This window comes from Scardinius erythrophthalmus (genome assembly GCF_964197995.2).
Source record: "Scardinius erythrophthalmus genome assembly, chromosome: 16".
NCBI lineage: Eukaryota > Metazoa > Chordata > Actinopteri > Cypriniformes > Leuciscidae > Scardinius > Scardinius erythrophthalmus.
In genome coordinates, this window is record NC_138236.1 from 21266083 (window position 1) to 21287248 (window position 21166).

Sequence of the window (21166 nt, forward strand, 5' to 3'; positions counted from 1 at the left end):
AATAGCCAACTTCCTGTTTGGCTGGCGTAAAACTTAGAGCACGAAAGTTGTTCGGCCCGATGAGATCTATATGTGTACCGAGTTTCATATTATTACATGCAAGCGTGCTTGATTTATGGACACGTGTTTGGATCCCGTTCCAGGGGGCGCTGTCGAGCCCCCCTGCCATGCCCGGGTACCAGCTTCAGTCCGGCCCTGATGGCCGCGGGTTCTGACGTGTGTGCAAAATTTCAAGAGTTTTCGAGCATGTTAAGGGCCCCAAAAGTAATAAATAATAATAATAATAATAATAATAATAATAATAATAATAATAATAATCCTACCGGAAACAATAGGGCCTTCGCCCTTTCAGGGCTTGGGCCCTAATAAGGGAGAAGGTGTGTACACCATAAAACAATATATATCCTTCTCACACACACACACACACACGCACACATACACATATATATTCTATGCGTTTGAGTGTTTATGTACTACTGTAGTGGCCAAAACTGATGTCTGGTGTGGTGATTTGTTTTTAATGACCGTACAAGTTTTATTAAATAAGGGAAAAACAAAACACTAAACTTGGTCAAGGTATTTTTCTCACAAATTAATTGGCAAAAAAAGGGCAAACTACATGTCTTATTTTACTGTGCAAAAAATGCATAGAAAACCAAAAGCTAACATGAAAAAGCATACATTGACTGTAAACAGTTATAAACATTTCACTGGTTCTCTCTGGTTTTTTGCATGTGTTCATAATTGCTTTGCATGACAGCCTGTCCAAAAATGTTGACTGCAAATAAAACAATTGAATCCAGCACAACTACGCAATATGCTTACACATTTTAAATAACATTTGAATAAAGGGTGAAGATGTCAATTTTCCAAGGGTGGATCATTTTGGCCACTACTGTACATGATTAAACAAGATGAGACTGCATAAATCAGAGCAAGCATGGAATTTAAGTCACATTGAAATCAAAATTGACAGATCTTGTTCTTTTTTTTACGGAATATTGCAGCATTTATATAAATGATTTATCTGTGCACATCATATTTATTTTAAATGAATATGCCCTCGTAACCTTTAATCACAATGGGGAAGAAAAGACTATCACAACATTGTTGTTTATTGGTTTATTTAATCACATTACACATTAATACTACATGGTAAAAAAAAAAAAAGTAAAATATGCCAGATTTTCATCTGTAGACCCTAGGCAGGTTGATGTTTTAAAAAAAAGAAAGAAAGAAAGAAATGAAAACAAACAAGCAAAAATTTCATCAAACAAATACAAAACTACCATACCAGAATCTCTACAAATGCTCACAATTTTGATTTGACAGCAACCACATTTTCAACTTTTAGAGAAGCCACAATGACACTTTATATGTTTTAATACTTTTAGTTCTGTTGGAAGTCTATTCTAGTCATGGGGTCCTCTGAAAAAATATTTAAACAGGCCAAAGGTACTTCTTCTCAGTGGTATATTACAATCACTCTTCTCTATCAGCTTTAAATGAAGACATTTTGGAGTGAGAATGATCATACAATTTTGTTTCATGTTTTTTATTTTATTTTACATTATCAATATTTTTCAGTTGCTTTTTTCATTAAATAAAGATATACAAGCAAAAAAGAGGGGGGAAAGTTCATTTGCAAATCCAAAAGAGCATTCAGAGGATAAAATGATAAGTAAACAGAAGTCAACGAAAAATATTAGCACAATATAAGGAGGCACTTTGGGCCATTTTAATATAAAATGTACAGGTATAGGTTCCTTATTGTAACAATATGTTTTAGGCACATTTATCTTCCAGACAAGCTTTATAATATGTCATGTTATTTACACCTTTAGAGATACTGCATATGTGACCCTGGGCCACAAAACCAGTCACATGGGTCAATTTCTTGAAATTCAGATTTATACATCATCTGAAAGCTGAATAAATAAGCTTTCCATTGATGTACGGTTTGTTCGGATAGGACAATATCTGTCCGAGACACAACTATTTGAAAATCTGCAATCTGAGGGTGCAAAAAAATCAAAACATTGAGAAAATCATCTTTAAAGTTGTCCATTTATGTTCGCGATTGTGCTGCATTCACTCACAAAAATAAATGTTTATATATTTACAGTAGAAAATTGACAAATTATCTTCATGGAACATGATCTTTACTTAATATCCTAATGTTTTTTGGCATAAAAGAAAAATCGATAATTTTGACCCATGCAATGTATTGTTGACTATTGCCACAAATATACCTGTGCGACTTATGACTGGTTTTGTGATCCAGGCAGGGTCACATATTGTGTTGCATATAATATTGGTTCCTATCAAGCATGCTCAATTATATATAGTATAGTTATGAGTGTATTTCACACAATAACAAAGAAATACCAGCATCCTCTGCACAATGAAGACAGCCAGTTCTGTTATGAGAGGCTTTGTTCAGGCAACTGTACATTAACATGATTATTTAGTAAATCAGTAATAAAGCAGAGGATCCTCAGGTCTTGTAGAATCCCTTTGGCTGAGGACTGAGACAGAGAGAGACAACCAAACATGAGGATGAGGATGATGCACGTTCATATATACAGTAACGATAATGCAGTATGTAGACGTGATTTCAGTGCATTATGTTTGCAAACAAATGATGCTATAGGCCTTTCTGACCAATAAACTTATCTAAGGCCCTGTCCCAAATGGCACACTCCGGACTTGTGGACTTCCTCAGAGTCCACACTTTGGTGACGTCATGTAGTGCAGACCTATAGGGCCCCTGGCGCGAGTCCACGAGGGCGCATTGAGAAGTATTTTTGGGACAGACTCGATCGTCACGCCGGAAATAACGGCCTGGTTGTTGTTGGACAGGAGAAATCACATTTTTGCACTCCGACGTCTTATCTGCATGTCAACTACACATCCTAATTTTACAGTTCTATATTTTGATATTGTGCATATCATGATATCAATATATATCATGATAGATATATCATGCTTATTTAAAGGATGTATACAGTTGTAGCCCACATAATATAATGTTCCATTTGAACTAAGATTACAATTTTAAAACATAATTTAAACATAATTTTTTTCAATTTACATGTTTCAATATTCATACTGTGTAAATGACTCAGTAAAGCCCTGCCATTCGGTTCTATTCATTTAATGAATCATAATGCGATCGTATTATTAATGTTTTGAGACATCAACCACTGGTCGATGACCACAATGTTTGTATAAACTGTAGGTAAAATGTACATTTAGGTCATAAAAACCGTAATATTTTCTTCTCAGACTTATGTCAACAATTATCCGTGAGTGAAATCTCCTCCCATCTGTTGTCTGATTGGCCTTTCGCAAGGATTCCTGGGTAGTTAAAGTGCGTGAAGCCTGCTTCTATGCGGGCTTCGCGGAAGACCGCTTCAAGGGTACAAAGGGGGCGCTGCTGAGCACACTTCAGAGCGGTAAAATGCTGAATGGGACAGCCTACGGACTCGTAGACTCGGCGAGCACGCGCAATTCAAGTCCACGAGACCGAAAGTCCGCATGAAGTGCGCCATTTGGGACAGGGCCTAAGAGTTTCAGTTCCCCTCAAGTTCAAACAGGTGTGCTATTAGAGTAATCCCAGGTGTAATTAATCATGTCCTAATTCAACCAAAAATGGTCCGTATCTAAATTTTGTTATATAATGCAATGCCATTCATATATTTTAAGTGTCCAAATACGTTTTGTGGCTACAGTATGTGTTATTATAAGCATGTCTAACAACCATCAAACTCACTTTTTGCAGCAGCAAAATTTGGTCTTTCGTCGTCTGTACATCATTATCTGTAAAGAAGAATGAAAGAAATAAGGCATTTGATTTTCACCTTTCAAACACTTCACGAATGACAAACAAATTACCTGTCTGTGTCTGCGGATGCCTATGATGACGATAACAAGGAGCATGATGAAGAGCACAACTCCACTGCTGATGGCAACACAAAGCCAGATGTCCACTGGGGCTTTCTCTGTGAAACAATTGATTGACAGCAGAAGCGTTACACATTTTATTGCACATGCATCACTCTCTCCCTCTTTCTTTCACTTCTCTTACCAATCTTCAATGATAGCGCAGCATATGTCAACAACTTCTCATTTTTCCAGAGTTCACATTTCCATTGGCCACTGTGTTCCATTTTTACTTCAGGGATGGACAGAAAAGGTGAAGAGGGAAGAGTGGAGCAGGAGCGACATTTCCATTTCACCTTAAGGTCGGGGTCAAGTGGATGTCCTAATGTGCATGTCAGATTCACCATTTGGCCTTCATAAACTCGAGAACCTACAGATGAGGAAACTATAGAAGGAGAAATTGCAGAGTTCAGAATGAACAAGCCAAGAAAAGTTAGCATTGTAATGGATGAAGTGTTTGAAACGTAAACATTTGTGGTACGAACCAAAATTTTGTAATAATTAACGCACAGCAAACCTTTTATTCATCCAAAGTCATTTCAATGTCCAGTGTCAATTTTGTTGGGAATCAACTTTGCCCGAAGCTACAAGTTACTCATAATCTAAAGGAACACTGTACTTTTCTCCTTATTAAAAGTTTTAATTTGAATAACGTTTTTTTTAAATATGTTTAAAATCATGTACTCACACTACAGTCATAGGCCTGGTTTCACAGACTAAGCCAGAATTCAACCTTAGTTAAATTAGGACATTTAAGTAGCTTTTATAAACGTGTCTTACAAAAAAAAACTGATGTGCATCTAGAGACAAAACAAAGACACTGATGTACTTTAAGATATGTCAGTGCAAATTGCTTTCCATTAAAACAGCCCAAATATGCATTTTAGTCTGGGACGAGGCTTAAGCCTTTGTGAAACCAGGGGATAGTCTAATAAAAGCTGATTTATTTTATGTGAGATCACATAACCAGACTAATATTAGTAGCTGATACTAACCTGCTTAACTCCTAAAATGCACACTTTTACTTGCAAAAGCATACAACTATGGCATTAGGGGTCTAGCTCATCAATGGCTCAAAAGTTATCCCAACAATCGACAGCAGTTTGTTCAAATTAATGGTCAAAGATCTGAGTTAAAAGATATAATATGGGTCCGTTTTAGGCCCATTGCTTTTTATTTTGTTCATTAATGACCTCTGCGAAGTGTCTAAAGTATTAGAGTTTTTGATGTTTGCCGATGATACCAACATTTTTTATTCTGGAAATAATCTGTCAGAAATTATAGAAAATATAAGATCAGAAATGGGGAAAGTTAAGAAATGGTTTGACGAAAACAAATTATGTTTAAATTGGGAGAAAACAAAATATATGATTTTTGGTAATTGTAAAAAGAATGAAAATGAGTTGATGTGATAAAATTTGTAGGTGTTATTTTGGATGATAAATTGAATTGGAAAGATCACATAATTTATATTAAGAGTAAAGTCTGTAAAATTATTGGGGTCTTGTATAAAGTCAAAGATGTTTTAGACTATTCTTCGTTGCACAATTCCCTAATACTCCCATATTTTGGATACTGCACAGAAGTCTGGGGTAATACATACCCTAGTAACACAACATTTTTTTTAAAGTTTTTGTTACAGAAAAAAGCATTAAGGATTATCAACAAGACAGGCTACAGAGAACACACTAATAGATTATTTGTAAATTCTGGACTTCTAAAATTCAAAGATTTAGTTGATTTGAAGATTTAGATTTTTATGTGGAAAGCTAAGCAGAGAGTTTTGCCTATGGCATTATTAATGAAAATGTTTGGTGTTTGGGGTGAGGATTGGGGTTGATCCATTTATAGAGCTGCAGTTTTTTTATTTATTTTTCTGATGTGCACAAATAAGTGACAGGTACCATAAGATTTACTTCTTCCTGTTCCTTTTCTTTTTTTATTCATTCATGCACGTTATGAATGAATGAATGAATAAACATTTATGTATGACTTGTGTAATAAATAAATAAATTAACGAATTAATACTAGTAAAACTGAAAACAACGTTTTTTGCACCCACGCCACTAGGTGTCAGTATAAGTCCAAGATTTCTGTTATATCTTGACTTATTTATTGTAATTTCCAGGTGTTGCAAATATGGCCGCAGAGTGAACAGACTTTCCTTGAAATGTAACTTTGTAAAGCTACACCATTATGGAAGTGCTGTCACAATATTGACTGAAAGTAGCTAAGTTAGTAGCGTGGTAAGTTACTAGACTAGACCCCAACACTTGTCTTTTCACCTACCCTGCAGAACCTCCACCTTGACTTCACTGCTGAGGGTCTTTCTTTCGTACTTCAGGTTACAGTTGTACTCCCCCCTGTTCTTCTCTGATATAGACAGTTTATGAATTGATAGATCCTGGTCTTTTATCTCTCTTCCCGTGACCCAGCTGTCCGGTGTTTCATCCCATCTGACTACGGGACCAACGGTGAGCTTGAGGAGAGTCTTCTTCTGGGTTTGGTTACTGAGAGGAGTGAAGCTCCAGCTACCACCCTGAAGGCCAGACTCATTTAACATGGACAAGGGAATGTTAGAAGACAGGGAGCAAGGAATGTTGACTGTAGAGGACAATGAGGTATAAATGGGATCTGGCGGAGAAGGGGAGAGGCCTAGAAAAAAAGAGATGAAAAAGGGAACATTATCACTATTATTACTATTAGCAATTTGTACCAGCTTTGGACATAAAATAAACAATTAATAATAATATAATACAAAAAAAAAAAAACAGGTGTATAATTATGATATTGAAATTATATTAAATATATTATCTATTTACATTTAGCATTACAAAAAGGTAAGTTTTATAACTTTTATCAGTGCTCCATCATTATTCTGCTAAATTTGACATATTTCACCATATTCGTCATTCTTAGGTCTTGACTGTAATTATCTTTTATGTTTCTTTTGTATTATACATTTTCTTATTGCTTAGTAAGCAACTCTCAGAATGAGAAAACTCCAATAAATTGATAGATATGCTGTGTGTTTAACTCATGGAGTCTCACCTATTACAGAAACAATTGTAGTTGCGTTAGCTTCTCTCCCATCATACGCCACCTTGCATGTCCAAACACCACTATGACACCTGGACACAACTGGGACTGAAATCTTCTCTCTGGAATGCTTGATTTGAGGACAGTCTGAGTTTGGTGGAATCCATGTTACACTTAGGGACTTAGCTAACCTAGCATCCAATTTACATTCCAGAGAGAGAGAGTCACCAAACACCCGGGCCGGTACCTTGGGTATAGTGACTAAAACAGAGAAAAAAAGGCAATATGGCAACATTAGAGAATCTTATTATGTAATGTGTATAGTTATAGCCAAAAATATCTAAGTGTATATGAGAGTGGAGTAACCAATTTAATCCTGTTCATAATGCCATATATGCAGTTTAGAATTTAGATTAAAATCATTCTAGTGGTTAAATTATACTACTTAATCATTGCATTTATGAGTGTAGTATGGAGATAGATGATTATAGAATACAATCATAGATTAATTTTCATGTATTTTTTTTTTTTTTTTGCAGTTCAGCCCTATGACACAGGGAGACAGACTACTTCTGCAGTGTGTACATCCTGAATTGAGCTCAACAGTCGGTGAGCCATTCCACCGAATTTGTATGTATAAATATGCATGAAATACATTTTATTATTAAGCAAAATGTCCAGAACATTATTATAACTGCAAATTTAAAATATATAATTAAAAAACATTTTTAAAAAATACTGAGAACACTAAAAAGTAGCTTTTGTTACATCTAAACCTTTATCATGAAATATAATCATTAAAATCTTTCAGAAATCTTTTTTTTGCATTGTTGTGTGACTAGAGTTGTAGAGTCCTCTATTTTGTTGATTTAATAAGTGTGAATATTAGTTGATATAATACTATTCATCTGATTTGTGACTTTTACAGTTGCAATTACTTTGTAGATATTTAGTATTAGTTTTACAATGTGAATACCATTCTTACAGGGAGCCAGTCGACCACGAAGTGACTTAAACTTTTTGTCTTCATCTTTCTAATATTTTGTAGAAGATGGAAAGAACCCTTACTATGCAGGTGCCAGAAACACCCACCCATGGCATGCTGCAAGCGAAGGAGCGAAACACACCCGCAAACCCTCTCTTTCCCCTCCTTTTTGTCTTTCCTTCCTTCTCTCTCCCTTCTCCTCTCTCTCCTTCTTTCTCTTTCCACCTCATTCGCTGTGAAGTACCACTAGCACACATGCACAGACAGTCATGTACACTCTCTCTCTCACACACATGCACACACATATTGACACTCATTCCTGTTACCCAGTGTTCATTCCTGTTACTAATGTTTTTTTTTGTTTTTTGTTTTAAACAAATAAAGTTAAAGCACTGTTTTTATCAGTTTTGTTTGGTCCATCATTTATACAATTGTTTAATAAATTAGATAATAAAAAAAAAGTTAAACTTGAGTCTTCGGTCTTCTTTAAAATGAAAAAAAAAAATGACTTTGTGTTTTTTATTAAAATACACCTTGCCTTAACATAAAGTGATTTATTTTTTTGTCACAATTATAAATGATTTGAACATATAACCCACCATTTCTTTCAAATAAACACTTTCTTGTGGGGAAAACAAAGGAATTAATTGACATGCCTTTGAACATGCTTTTTAAATAGCACATGAGTTTTGGTAACAGGACTGAGAAAACTTCTTCTGCTTAGAAACCTTGTAAAAAATGAAATAAATTTACCTGAGATTGACCAATACACATTTTGGATAGTTAAATATGTGTAGTACTAGATTCAGTGTTGAAGAAATTTTAAAAAGAAAGTTTAATTTTGAATAGTTACAACAAGCTAATGTCACCCATTCGGTGGAATGGCCCACGTGTCATTTCCTCATCTATTTGAAAAATGAACTATTGAAAAAAACAAAAATGAAATAGTCCTAAAATAAAACTCAGTGGGGTCCAGTGTTGTTTTTGGACCCCACTGATTTTCATTGTACAGACAAAAACAGTTCTTCTTTTGTGTTGCGCAGAAAAAGGAATGACATAATGAAGCATTTTTTGAGTGAAATATTGCTTTAAGAGATTTTGAGACTGTAAAATTTGGATCTTTTTCTACTTTTTGTTTCTCACTCACACTTTCTCTGTACTTTGTCTTACCAGGGTACAGTCTGTAGGTCTTGGAGGATCTAGACGTTAATTCATGCTGTTCGCAGCGCCAAACATCAAAATCCAATTCTTGTACTGATGAGATTTGGAGAGAGAAATCCTCTAACAGAGAGACACGTGTCTTCACATCTTTCCCTACAAAACACAAACATACATGTGCAGTTATATCAAACACGGTAGCCTGATTATTATGGTTGTGTAAAACGGTATGCATCTCACCCTTTTGAGGGTTCCTGCTGATAGTTGGATTTCCGTCAGACCCACGGTACCAGTTCACATAAACATTATCTTTATTTCCCCATGCATCTCTAGGTAGGGTAGCGGTCCCTCCAATCTGTGCGTAAACTACCTTGTGGCTTTCTGATGATAGAAGAACATATCGGTCAGAAGAAGAATGCTTATACAGGCTGCATTTCATGCTCTTCGCCATGTAACAACTGTCAAGATATTTGCAACTTACCTTGCGCTTTGAGAAATCCAACAAGCAGCGATATTAGTATCCAACTAAACATCATTCTTTCCTCAGAGCAGAGAGGATGAATGGTGATCTGTAAGACATAGCCATAGAGAAATGCATCACATAGCATAGAGGAAGGAAGGGGCTTGTGGTGGGCTCAGATTTGTTTGAGTGATTGAGGGAAACAGTAACAGAAACTGCAGGATGGTGAGGGGGAGACAGAAGCTTTGTGGTGGGCTTTGGGTTACAGACATAAAGGAAGAAAGTGAAGAAACATGAAAGAACAACAACTAGAAAGACACCGAGACAAAGACGCAGAGAGGTGTGTCTGTGGTGGGCTGAGATTGTGCAGGGAGTAGATTCGCATCCCTCTCGTTTTCACCTCTTCACCTCCTCCTCCAAAACACCCCCTCTCTTCCTCCCTTGTTCCACGAAAGGCGGATCTCTCCACGCTTACACACAGAAAAAAAAACACCACATGGCGCTGCTGGTGCTGTCGCTGAGCTTGGAGTGCGGTGTGCATTATGTCTGTTATATCTGATCTTGGCTTTTTTCTCTTTTTGTGCATGAGATACACTGAAATCTCTCCTTTTACTCCTTCTGAAGAGATTGATGATTCAAACAAAAATGCAGACTGATTTTTTACAATGTGCAAATGTAAATCCTTTAGTTTTTTACTTTCACTTGCCATAATATTTATATTTATCATATTTCGATTTCTAAATTAACAACGGTAAGGTTGTGGGTTTGATTTCTAAGGGTTGCATGAAAATGATCAAATAAATACGTTAATTGCAATGCATATCGCTTTGGAATAATCGTCGGCCAAATAGATAAATGTAAATTATGACTATTTTAAGATAAACTAGCTCAAACATAAATGCACATTCAAGAAAATCTAAATATATAACAGGAAATGATATTGTTCCAACTTGATTTTTTCACAGTTTTGGTTGTAAAATTATGTTCTATTATTTTTATTTTTGCCTGTCCACCACTGAGAACAAAAAGTGGCTATTTATTTAGATTGATAGTATGCAATGAATTTATATATAAAATAAAACAAGATAAAGCTATTATGAAAAAAGTAGGACTTTCTTGAAAAAAATGCTTTCTTTTAAGTAAATGTTTATTAAATATAACTTCTGCATGGTATAATTTGCACCAATATAGTTAAGAACCAAAAGTATACTGCAAAGAACAGTTTGACTTTTTTTAATGGCAGTTACATTTTTATTAAAAGTACTAAAAATCCAACAACGTATAGTTCAATATAATTAGCCATTTGGAATATACATGTTCATGCGGAGTGGTAAAGGCTATTTATAAATGTATAATATGGCTTAAATTAGTTAATTTCAGTATGAAAAAGTGCAATTTTCAAGTAAATAAATAAAAGATTTACAGGCACACTGTCTTATCAATGGCTAATGAAATCATTAATTAGCAGCATTCTGGGATTGGAAGTTGCTTTGGATAAAAACGTCTGCTATATGAATAAAAAACTGCTATGAATGTACACCATTAATTGAGACATGCAGTTATAATAGATTCAACCATTTGTATTGTGATAGAATTTTTTATTAACCATAACTAACATTTCTTTTTCTTGCAGGAATAACATTTATATGCTTTTGAAACCTAAATGTTCCCAAACACTTTGGCAAAAGTAAGTGTGCGTATGTCTGAATCATGTCCGAATATTACAAAAGTTGGAAATGAAACTAGACGGATGTCTAAATATATAAACTCATGACTTTGAGTAACAAAGTGAAGTTATCAAGAAATCAGATTTTACTTTTAGTAAACCTAGTAACAGAAGGGTTTGCTGAATTATAGATATGAAGAACCAATCATATTGTAGAAAAACGATGTAATGAATCATGTCACTACTGCCATGCTCCTATTCCATAAAAACTGTTGTACTCTTTTTGCTGGTGGGATTCTCTCTGAAATTGGTCTGAGGTTCTCCCGCCGTGATTAAAGCATATTCAAAGGCATTGTCTGGAGTATGTTTAATTATTGCTGCCCAGCAGGTTATTGGACACTAGAGATCTTATTCCCAAGAGGGACGGGACGTCGGCTGAGTCGGGCTAAGCGTCGATCAGGAGACGACACAGGTAAGTCAGCCACAGTACGTAAGGTCCACATGTGTATATTGTTCTCAATCTGAATTAAAATGTTCCTTCATTTTGCTGCCATTTATTACAAAACTGTCTAATAGTGAACTTAGCAATTGTAATCTGATGAACATTTTAAGTCTAGTGGAGCAAAGAAATGTGTAAGAAATGAGGGAAAAGTCTGTGAAGAATGTGAAACAGAACAGAGGAAGAAGAGAAGAAGCACACAAACGATAGATGTAGAGATAAAGACAGCCAGAGACTGCACCTGAACATCTAACCCAGAAAGACAGATGATCTGGGCTGTGGTCAGGATGGAGGTTAAACAGTAAACAGACACACAGAGATGGAGGAGAGAAGGGAGGGGAACATTAGTAAGACCAAGAACTTGAAACAAAGCTTTCAGAAATCAAAAGTCAAGGACTTTATGAAATAAGCATGTTGTTTTTGTTGTTGTTGTTTTTAAGATTGAGATACAATTATTCTAATGTAATTCAAAGCTATTTTAATGCCCTACTCGAGTGCTATAAATTCAGTTTAGTGCTAAGGACAGTGGAAATATAAACACTGATGTTCTAATATCATGTATGTGATTAACTGTTCATTTTGTAGAGATCCGCAGACAGTCTTTCAGTTAATTTTCCCAGCATTGTATTCACCAAAAGAATATGCGTCTGTTTTACATCCCTTGTACATATGATGTCTTGTTATATATTGTGAATTGACACGTGTTTAACCATGTAACATATATGCCGTCAAAGTAATCGAACCGAAAATATAAAGAGTGCAAAGCTTAATTCCTGTTAAATTTGCTTTCTGTAATTCAGCATATTCTACAGTATTATAGACTTCACAGTAAATAATGCAGCTTCAATTATTTTTTTGCTTCTAAGGGAATATAACTTACAAAAAGGTAGAAAAAGGAATTTATCCTCTATTCTGATCTAGAGAAGCATAAAAATAAAAATAGATTAAATAAAATTATCCATAATAAGAACTGATTAAAGCTGCCAAGTGTAAATAAAACAGTTTATAATTAAATGTACATCTTTGTGTAAATATACTCACCTTATGAGCAAAATACTTTATCGTTCCTCTTCAAAGTTGTGCAGCGGATGTGTTCACTTACAGGCCAAAATATTTCTATTTAACCTCCGTTGACGCCTCCCCTCAGTCTGATTGGCCTGAGAGGTAAAAGAATACGTCCGGTTATTTACATGAGGCTGTTGAAATCAATTTTTTTTTTTTTTACTTTTTTTTTTTTTGGTTTTAGCTTTTTCCGAGTTATCACTTGAAAATGAGTTCCTCCAAAACATGATTGTTAGAACAATATAATAATTCATAGTAAATTTGTAATTCGTAGTGAATTTTTCAATCAGATTAATGTCGGAAAAGTTTCAGTGACAACAATTAAATGACAAAATGTTAAAGTTTCCTAAGTTTTCCAATGATAACCAGAAAAATTTAGACTTCGTCCTGTTACGCCCCAAAAGTTCTGACTAGGTTTTTCTAGTTTGCAATAAATATTATCATATAGAGGACAACATGTTTTGTGTAACCGTATGTATTCTGAAAAGCTTATTTTATATTTAGGTTTTTCTGTTTTTGAGATACATTTTTTGTTTGCCACATCATAGTTTAACTGACTCTACTTTTAAATGTCAGTATCCTATTAGTAACCAGTGTTTTAGAGCTATTGATGTTATCTAATCCATTTAAAAACATTTTTTATTATAAACGAACATCTTTATCAGCATGCAACACTCCGAGCCCGACAGAATAAACTCTAACGATTTCTATTCCTCTGTTGTCTTTCAGTTGTTCCATTTTCCTTTACACGCATTATTAAATAAAATTAAAATATCTATCATCTGTTCACAGAGATCCGATGCCTAACAATAGTATTAACCCGCACTTGCAACTGGAGTGCGTACGCGGCTTGAGCAAATATGAGTGGAATGTAACAACATATAATGTCTGCACTACCCTAGTGAAAAATAAATGTACCAAGATGTATTTGAAATACATTTTATGCTGAGTATACTACAAATACATTTACATATTTACGTACTTAATATAAATACCCTACAATTGCACTCTTGGTATACTAATTTGAAATACTTAAAGTGTGCTAATTTGGAACAACTAATTTAGGTACACTTTAAATATCTTGCATTTAAAGACTGATATTATAAAGAGATCATACTATCCTTACTAATAATATTAAAACACATTTTAGGCTTAATATTAAAAAAATGCGCACTCTGTGAGGTAAAGAAGTGCTCCAAATAAAGTTTAATTATAATATTTATATCATTAGGTGTATTGGTATTTTGGTATAGTTTTTTTCACTATGGTATGAACAGATAATTCAATTTAATTTGTATAAGAACTTTAAAAATTGTAACTTGTACAAATGTTCTCAGTGTGCTAAAACAGCATATAACACCACATATACAGTATTTTAAATAGTTCAGCTGTACGTTCAGAGATAAATTTGACTTGACAAAGAATTTGAATGAAATGTAGATGCCTAGTTAAATCACAAGAAATATTTTCTTGATTTAAATGTTATTTCTTTAAAAAAAAGAAAGAAAGAGGAACAGTATTTGAAAAGTAAAAAAGATTAATTTAATTTATACTTATGTAATATGCAATTATGAGGCAATATATGAAGTTTAAAATGCATTAAACAAGCACTGTCATGGATAAACTATAGACTGTTTAACTGATAAACTGTTTATCAGTTTAGTCTGATAAACCCAAACTGTTTCTTATATTATTAAAATAAATTAGCACAACCCGACTTCCTCTAAAAATGGACCGATCTCTTACAGGGTTAACTTATTTTTTAACGACTAAAAGGTTTCTCTGTATCACTTCTGCTATAAGATGAACTAATTCAAACCAATGCGGTTCCTTAAACTAAACAAATACTGAAATGAAAGCTAATGGGTACGATTGGGAATACAAATGATGATTAGGAAAAGAGAACAATGCTTTTTTCAAGTCAAGTCAGCATCTTTCTGCACAATACGTCTCTTTAGATCTCGCTCTTCTCTTTAGATTTATAGTTTGTAACTCACCAAATCAAATGGCTCATAAGCACAAATTCAATGACTTCTGATTCTTCTGACTTCTTATTCTGATTACTGTGTTAGATTTGCATTAAAGATGATCTAGAAAGCCCAAGCAATTCACAAGTCTTCATACACACCAATTTAAACAAGCTGCACTTGTAGGTGAAGGTAATGAAGGTACTTTTTGCAGCACATTGGGTTTGGCAAAGAACGCTTTTCTTAATAAGAACCAACGCTGAAAGGTTTTTGAGTTGGCTATATGCTTATTTTTTACTGATGAAGAAACATCTTCATCTTACATTATAATTACTCCGGGTAAGCCTTGTATTTTCTGGGTTCTTTAAAGCACAAGTGCATTGATTTTGTTAAGACCTCTGAAAAAGTTCTTTGTGGAACTTCAAAGACTGTCCAACGACATCAGTATGTAAAACTCTAACATGTTTAAGAGTGAATAAGGCATCCTGCTGTAAAAGAATAAATGCATTAAAGAAAAGCGAGAGAGAGCATCTTTCAGCGCTGTATGAACAGGAGTGGTTTGCTAAGGGGAACCACATGAAGGTTGAAACAAACATGTTGCCTGCCTCACATCTGTGTCTGAGGTTTCACCTCTCTGTCATTCTCGCTCTTCCTGCCGTGCTCAGTTCATCTTCTTCAAAAAATACCTTTAGCTTCATGTAGTTCTTTACTACTTAGAACACTCTCTTAGATAACTCTATTCTCACTACTTCTCTCTCTCTCTCTCTCTCTCTCTATATCCACATTCTCCCTGATTCTCCTTTTTCTCTCGAAGCTGTAAGGAAAGACCCATTTTAGAGGGATCCCTCATTACTCACAAAGACTGAAAAGGTGTCGAGACACCAACATAATCATAACTGAAAGAAAGCAAGCAAGAAAAGTGGGCGATTTATTTCAATATGTCCCATACAGGTTTTCGTTACGTGTTTCCCCTTCAGCAAGTCATTTCTGTGTGTACTTGACTGAAGAGGACTGATATTGTCTTCGTCTCCCACACATCTTACCTTATAACTAGTATGAAGGACTTTTCAGGGGGAAATAATCAACACTTTTCTTTTTTCTTTTTTCTTGCCATTTTATCTACAATCTTTGTCTGGTATGCTAAAATTAGCGATAATTGTAATACTGTTTTGTGAGAGATTCGCTAAGGCTGCGTGACTAACAGGGGATCCTCTACCAGATCTGAAATTTCAGAAACGTTTAGTGATTCACATTCATCTGCTTAAACTGTGGGCTGTCGGAAATGTTGAAGAAGTCTGAGGAGTGCAGAGTGCTGAAGAAGGCTAAGATGGACGCCATTGCAGGCTACAGCTTCTGGGTTTTCTAGTCTAAGAGTTTCACATGGTGTTTTGGAAAAGTGAGTGGAAATGACATAGAAAGACATATTGCATTTGTCGCTTTCATTCTTGAGTTCTCAGTTGCAAACCTCCTCCATTTAATGAAGTCCTGTAGGTTTGAAATGCAAGTAAATGTCAGTGGAAAGAGATGTCGACAGAACGAGAGATTGCTGACATTTGGTGTGAGGCTTACGAAAATGTGTATTTTTAGAGTAATTTACAGATGATTAGATCATATTTCAGACTGCAAATTTCGAAACCTCACAGTATAAACTATGTTTTTGTTCCATTGCGTAATTGTTTCGTTCCCGTCATGCTGTGTTTTTCTGCTGATGGGCCTATCTGTAAATGGCCCTCTCTATAAATGTATTATCACAGAAATGCTTAAAAAAGTCATACATATTTTCAGAAATCTGTCATCTATAGTGTCATTTCCGATATATACACTTGTTCTCGTTTTCAGAGTTCCATTGAATGCACAATATACATTAAAATTATTATTTTTTGTTGCTGCCATACAATTCATATCTGGTTAAGATGACGCTTGTTTACTTTATTGAGGTGACTGAATCACCTGACATCCTCAGTGTCTTCTGAGAGAAGTAAAAAATATTCAACATTCAAAAAAATGCTGCCTATTATATGCCTCTTCCATAACAGTAGACCCAGACCATCCATAAAGACAGATTTGTTGTCTTCTTTCTCATGAATTACATATTCTGTTCCACAATGAAACTACCTGTTAGGTTGGAAAACACTCTGACAAATTGTGTGGTATGTGTGTGGGACAACGCTGAAGTGAGAGGATGAGAAACAGAGAAAAATGTCTGTATGACACACTTTGTGAAAGAGGGAATCCTGCTCTCATTATGATAATCGCTCCCTCCTTCATAAAAGCAGCACTCTAACAACAAAATCAAACACAGATTCACTCTGTATTTTCAAACTTATTGAGGTCACCGTTTCACACTCCTAGGTCAAGGGTTGCCGTTTTAAAAATTAAGGGTCACGCCCATTGTGATGTAACACTGGACCATCCAAAAAGGCTGTTTCCTTGACTATTAAAACACACTTATTCTATTCTTTTAATTCCACATCCAATGTAGAATCTATGAAACACATATCTATTCTGGAATCAGGATGCTGACTTAAAGGGATACTCACCCTCAAATGAATCCTAACCTGTATGAGTTTGTTTCTTCTGCTGAACACAACAGAAGATATTTTGAAGAATATGGGTATCCAAACAGTTGATGGACCCCATTGACTTCCATAGTATGGAAATTAAAAAATACTATGGAAGTCAATGGGGCAAAACAACTGGTTGGTGTCCGACATTCTTCAGAATATCTTCTTTTGTGATCAGCAGAAGAAAGAAATTTATACAGGTTTGGAACAATTTGAGGGTGAGTAAATGACGACAGAATTTATTTACTGTAATTATATTATTTATAATTATTAAGTAATAATTATTTACTGGCTTATTTTTCATCCTTTACAATCAGAAGAAGAATGCTGGATTGAATTCTCAGAAGATCAAGAGATGTTGTCCGGTGATCTTATTTAAATGTACATAAAATAGTTTAAACCAATCAGAACTCTCATTATATTGATAATACCTAATGACTCTAAAAATCCAAGCTACTGAAGGAAAAGTTCATAACCTAATGTTCTTTAGATTTTAATGAAATAAATGCTCTAAAAATGTTACATCATTGTGCCGTTAACGACTCGTTCCACATCATTTGTCTGACTGATCCCTTTGTTTCATGTTGATTCCTTAAATTTAGGGTCAAATCATCTACTGACTGCACTTAATTTAATGCAGGATTGCCATTATATCAAAGATTATTATTATTATTTAATCATATCAAATAATATGATTGTGGCATATTTCTTGTACATTGCCCAAACTCTCTTTCATAAGCTGACATAATGCATGCATGCGCGGGTAAGTTTTTGCATTACCCATTGTAATGCATCTGGTATACGCAATGTGTGTGCAAACAGCTGATGGTTGTGCTCATTAAATCATTTGATTCAGATTTTTGTTATTGTGTTAGTGTGTCTTGAAGAATTTGTCTGTGTTCTCCATTTCAGAGATTTGTTTCAATCACACTGAACAAGTGCCGCTTCACAACTACAGGCCGCTGCATTAAACAGCAAACGGCTAGAGTCCAAATCGACTGCTATAATCTGTGGTTTTATACTGTGATCATTATTTTTATAACTACTGACAACACAAGTTGAGGTAACACTTTTTAAGGTGTAGTTACATGTTACATGTACTTATTGTAGTAATAACAGTAAAATGTGCATAATTACAAGCAACTAAGTCAAACCCTATAGTAAATATGTAGTTAATTTATTAATGTAGTACTTATTTGTGTAATTACACTGTAACAATGTCACCTCAAAATAAAGTGTAACCAAAGGTGATTATTAAAAAAATGTCAATAGTTTATTTGACATTTTTTCACTGTGCACCGTGAGCTACACCTGTGTTCTTGATGGGTTGAATTTTGGAAAGATGTTTTGATGATCTGCATGTAAACTGATATTTTCTCAGACATCTGGCCATGACAGAATGAGACAAAGTCGGCAAAATCTAATCAGGCTCCTACAGTACAGCAGTCTCTATACGTGCCGCTAACACGAGAATAGTTTAAAGTTGCATAAAGTCGGTGCTTATCTGTAAAGTCAGTTATGCTGGAATTATATTTTCAGAATAAAATTAGCATGATATAAAAGCATGTAAGATAACCATACCCAGACATTTGCGACTACATTGCTATACCCTGACAAACATTATCTCTCCATGACATCTTCGACATGCTTGCACATTTTGCTACGTTTTATTCACCTGAGGGAACGCAATCAATAGAAAAATCTTTATATTGATGTTGTCGCGATTGATAGCAGGCCTACTTCTATGTTTTGTTTGTGATTTTCCTCAACAATCCACACACAAAAAGAGATTTTTAACAAAAGGCAGTGATGTCTGACAATGACGCACAGTTTTTTTTTTTTATGATCGGGCATCTGTTTGTATTTGTATCGTAAATTTGTTGTTTCCTCAGAACCTATTTGGACACCAAAGCCAAACTTAAACAAATAAATACCATTGCATTAGATAATAAAATATCATATTAAATGGCATTGTTATTGCACAATTTTCAAGCAAACTATTTAAGTGATAAAAAAATAGATTTACTGTTCAAATTATGAAGAGTGTTTGGATACTTTTGGATAGTCAGACAAGTTAATGTGATGAGCTCTTGTGGTTACTCTGGTTGGACACCTGTGTGAACTGGTGACTTCATACATCCACTAAAAAGCATCTTAATACCAGTTTTGAATTTGGCACGCTCTCATCCAAAACAACTTACATTGCATTCTATTGCATTTGATCAGGTTCCTGCAGGCCCTGGAATTAAGCCTTGTTTGAGCTACATGAATTGTAGAAAGTTAGTTGACGAACGCTCTAGCAGCATTTTGTTTGCAGATGCCGCTTACATTGATATTTTCTATCTAATGCAATGGCATTCATTTTTAAGTGGGTATTGTATACAATACGTTCTGATAAATTGCAATTAATGTGGATGGATTTCCATTAGTAAAATTGGGGGGGAGGATGGTGCCTATTAAAATGAATAATTCATAGTGTAAAAGCTGTTCACAGTCTTCGTTTCAAACAGGGAAAGGCTAGCAGTTTAGAGCATTGAAATTTTGAAGCAATATATATACATTATGTGATATAAGTATACTAGTGACTTAAACATGAACCCTTTTCCAATTTAAATGTAAAAATGTCTAATATTGTAAATTACGTTTATGAAAAATTGCTGTTTCTGTTCAATATAACCTAAATATACACATTTTTGTTTTTGTTTTATATTGATAGCTCAGTGACCTCAAATGTTTTAAAGTAAATGTAGCAAATGCAAAAAAGTGCTATTCAATCGGACTGTGAACATTTAACGTATTACGAAACTGTTGAAACTTCACCAAACCTTCAGCTTATCACACAAGACTACAAAACACTAAAGTTGAACAGTGCTTAAAGTCTTTGACTTAATCTTCACCCAGTTTATAGCCTATGAGTTTGTCTGTCGACAACAAATAATTGTGAATTTTCAAGTAATGATCCGTATTTAGGCCTTGGCCTACATGACGGTTAGAATTAAACTGAAGTGACTTAATAATACGATGTCTAATCTGTTAATATTCTACACAGTAAAGGCTGACACATTTAAATAGCCTATTGTATGTCAACAACAATAAGAGTAATACAACATACATGCACATTGAGACAAAATAACTTATGCAGTAAGACTTCCAAAAAATAAAACAACCCGAAATATTTAGTAGGCCTATACTAGCTATGTCTGTATATCAATAGGCTACACCTAAAAATGCCTCTTGAATTGGTTATTCATGTTATCATTCAGCTATTAAACTTTTGATCGTTGAGTTTTATGATTACAGACAGACAGCACACCAAAAACAACAGATCGGCATCCGAAACGTCTACGCTGAACTTCACACTCAATACAATTTTAAAATAGTAGCTATATGGACCATATTATTTTAATGAACAAAACTAGCTGCTTGTAATTAACGAACAAGATCTCCACCACTGTCATTATTTGATAGTTTATCGTTTGTGTCAGACATTTAGCTGAAGACAAAACACCTTTGGCTTTATACGAGAAAACACATATCAGGCATGCAGACTAATAACAAAAAGTAGCATAGTTTGTGTTTGTCATCATAGTAACAGAGCAATACTTACAGTTCTGATGAAATGAGTGTGTGTGTGTGTGTGTGTGTGTTCTGTTCTGTTCAGGGTCTCAGAGCTACACTGACATTTTCTTCCAAACACACTCAGTCACACACATATGGGACAGGAAACTGCAACGTGATTTGCGCAGCTCTACGCTCATCTGTCTGTGGTATCGTAGCATATGCCTTTGTTTTTACTTTGACAGTTCAGTATTACTACCTTT

General features: G+C 34.7%; 1 protein-coding gene across 1 annotated transcript; it reads right to left on the bottom strand.

The window, feature by feature from the left end:
• Positions 1-1094: 1094 nt before the first annotated feature.
• Positions 1095-21023, bottom strand: cd4-1 (CD4-1 molecule). Its single transcript, XM_081388249.1, has 11 exons — positions 20953-21023; positions 12794-12909; positions 9609-9696; positions 9368-9508; positions 9140-9283; positions 6997-7245; positions 6235-6600; positions 4091-4330; positions 3898-4004; positions 3776-3822; positions 1095-2528 (listed from the first exon to the last, which is right to left on the bottom strand). The coding sequence occupies exons 3-11, from the start codon at positions 9661-9663 to the stop codon at positions 2498-2500; spliced, it is 1380 nt and encodes a 459-aa protein (XP_081244375.1). The 5' UTR covers positions 9664-9696; positions 12794-12909; positions 20953-21023; the 3' UTR covers positions 1095-2497.
• Positions 21024-21166: the final 143 nt, after the last annotated feature.

Bases quoted from the DNA above. Each gene is read 5' to 3' on its own strand.
- cd4-1 (XM_081388249.1), bottom strand. From the start codon at position 9,663: ATGATGTTTAGTTGGATACTAATATCGCTGCTTGTTGGATTTCTCAAA. The intron at 7,246-9,139 runs GTAAGACAAAGT...TCTCTGTTTTAG, and splicing joins GACCTACAGACTGTACCCTG to TCACTATACCCAAGGTACCG. The intron at 3,823-3,897 runs GTAATTTGTTTG...TCTTCTTTACAG, and splicing joins GCATCCGCAGACACAGACAG to ATAATGATGTACAGACGACG.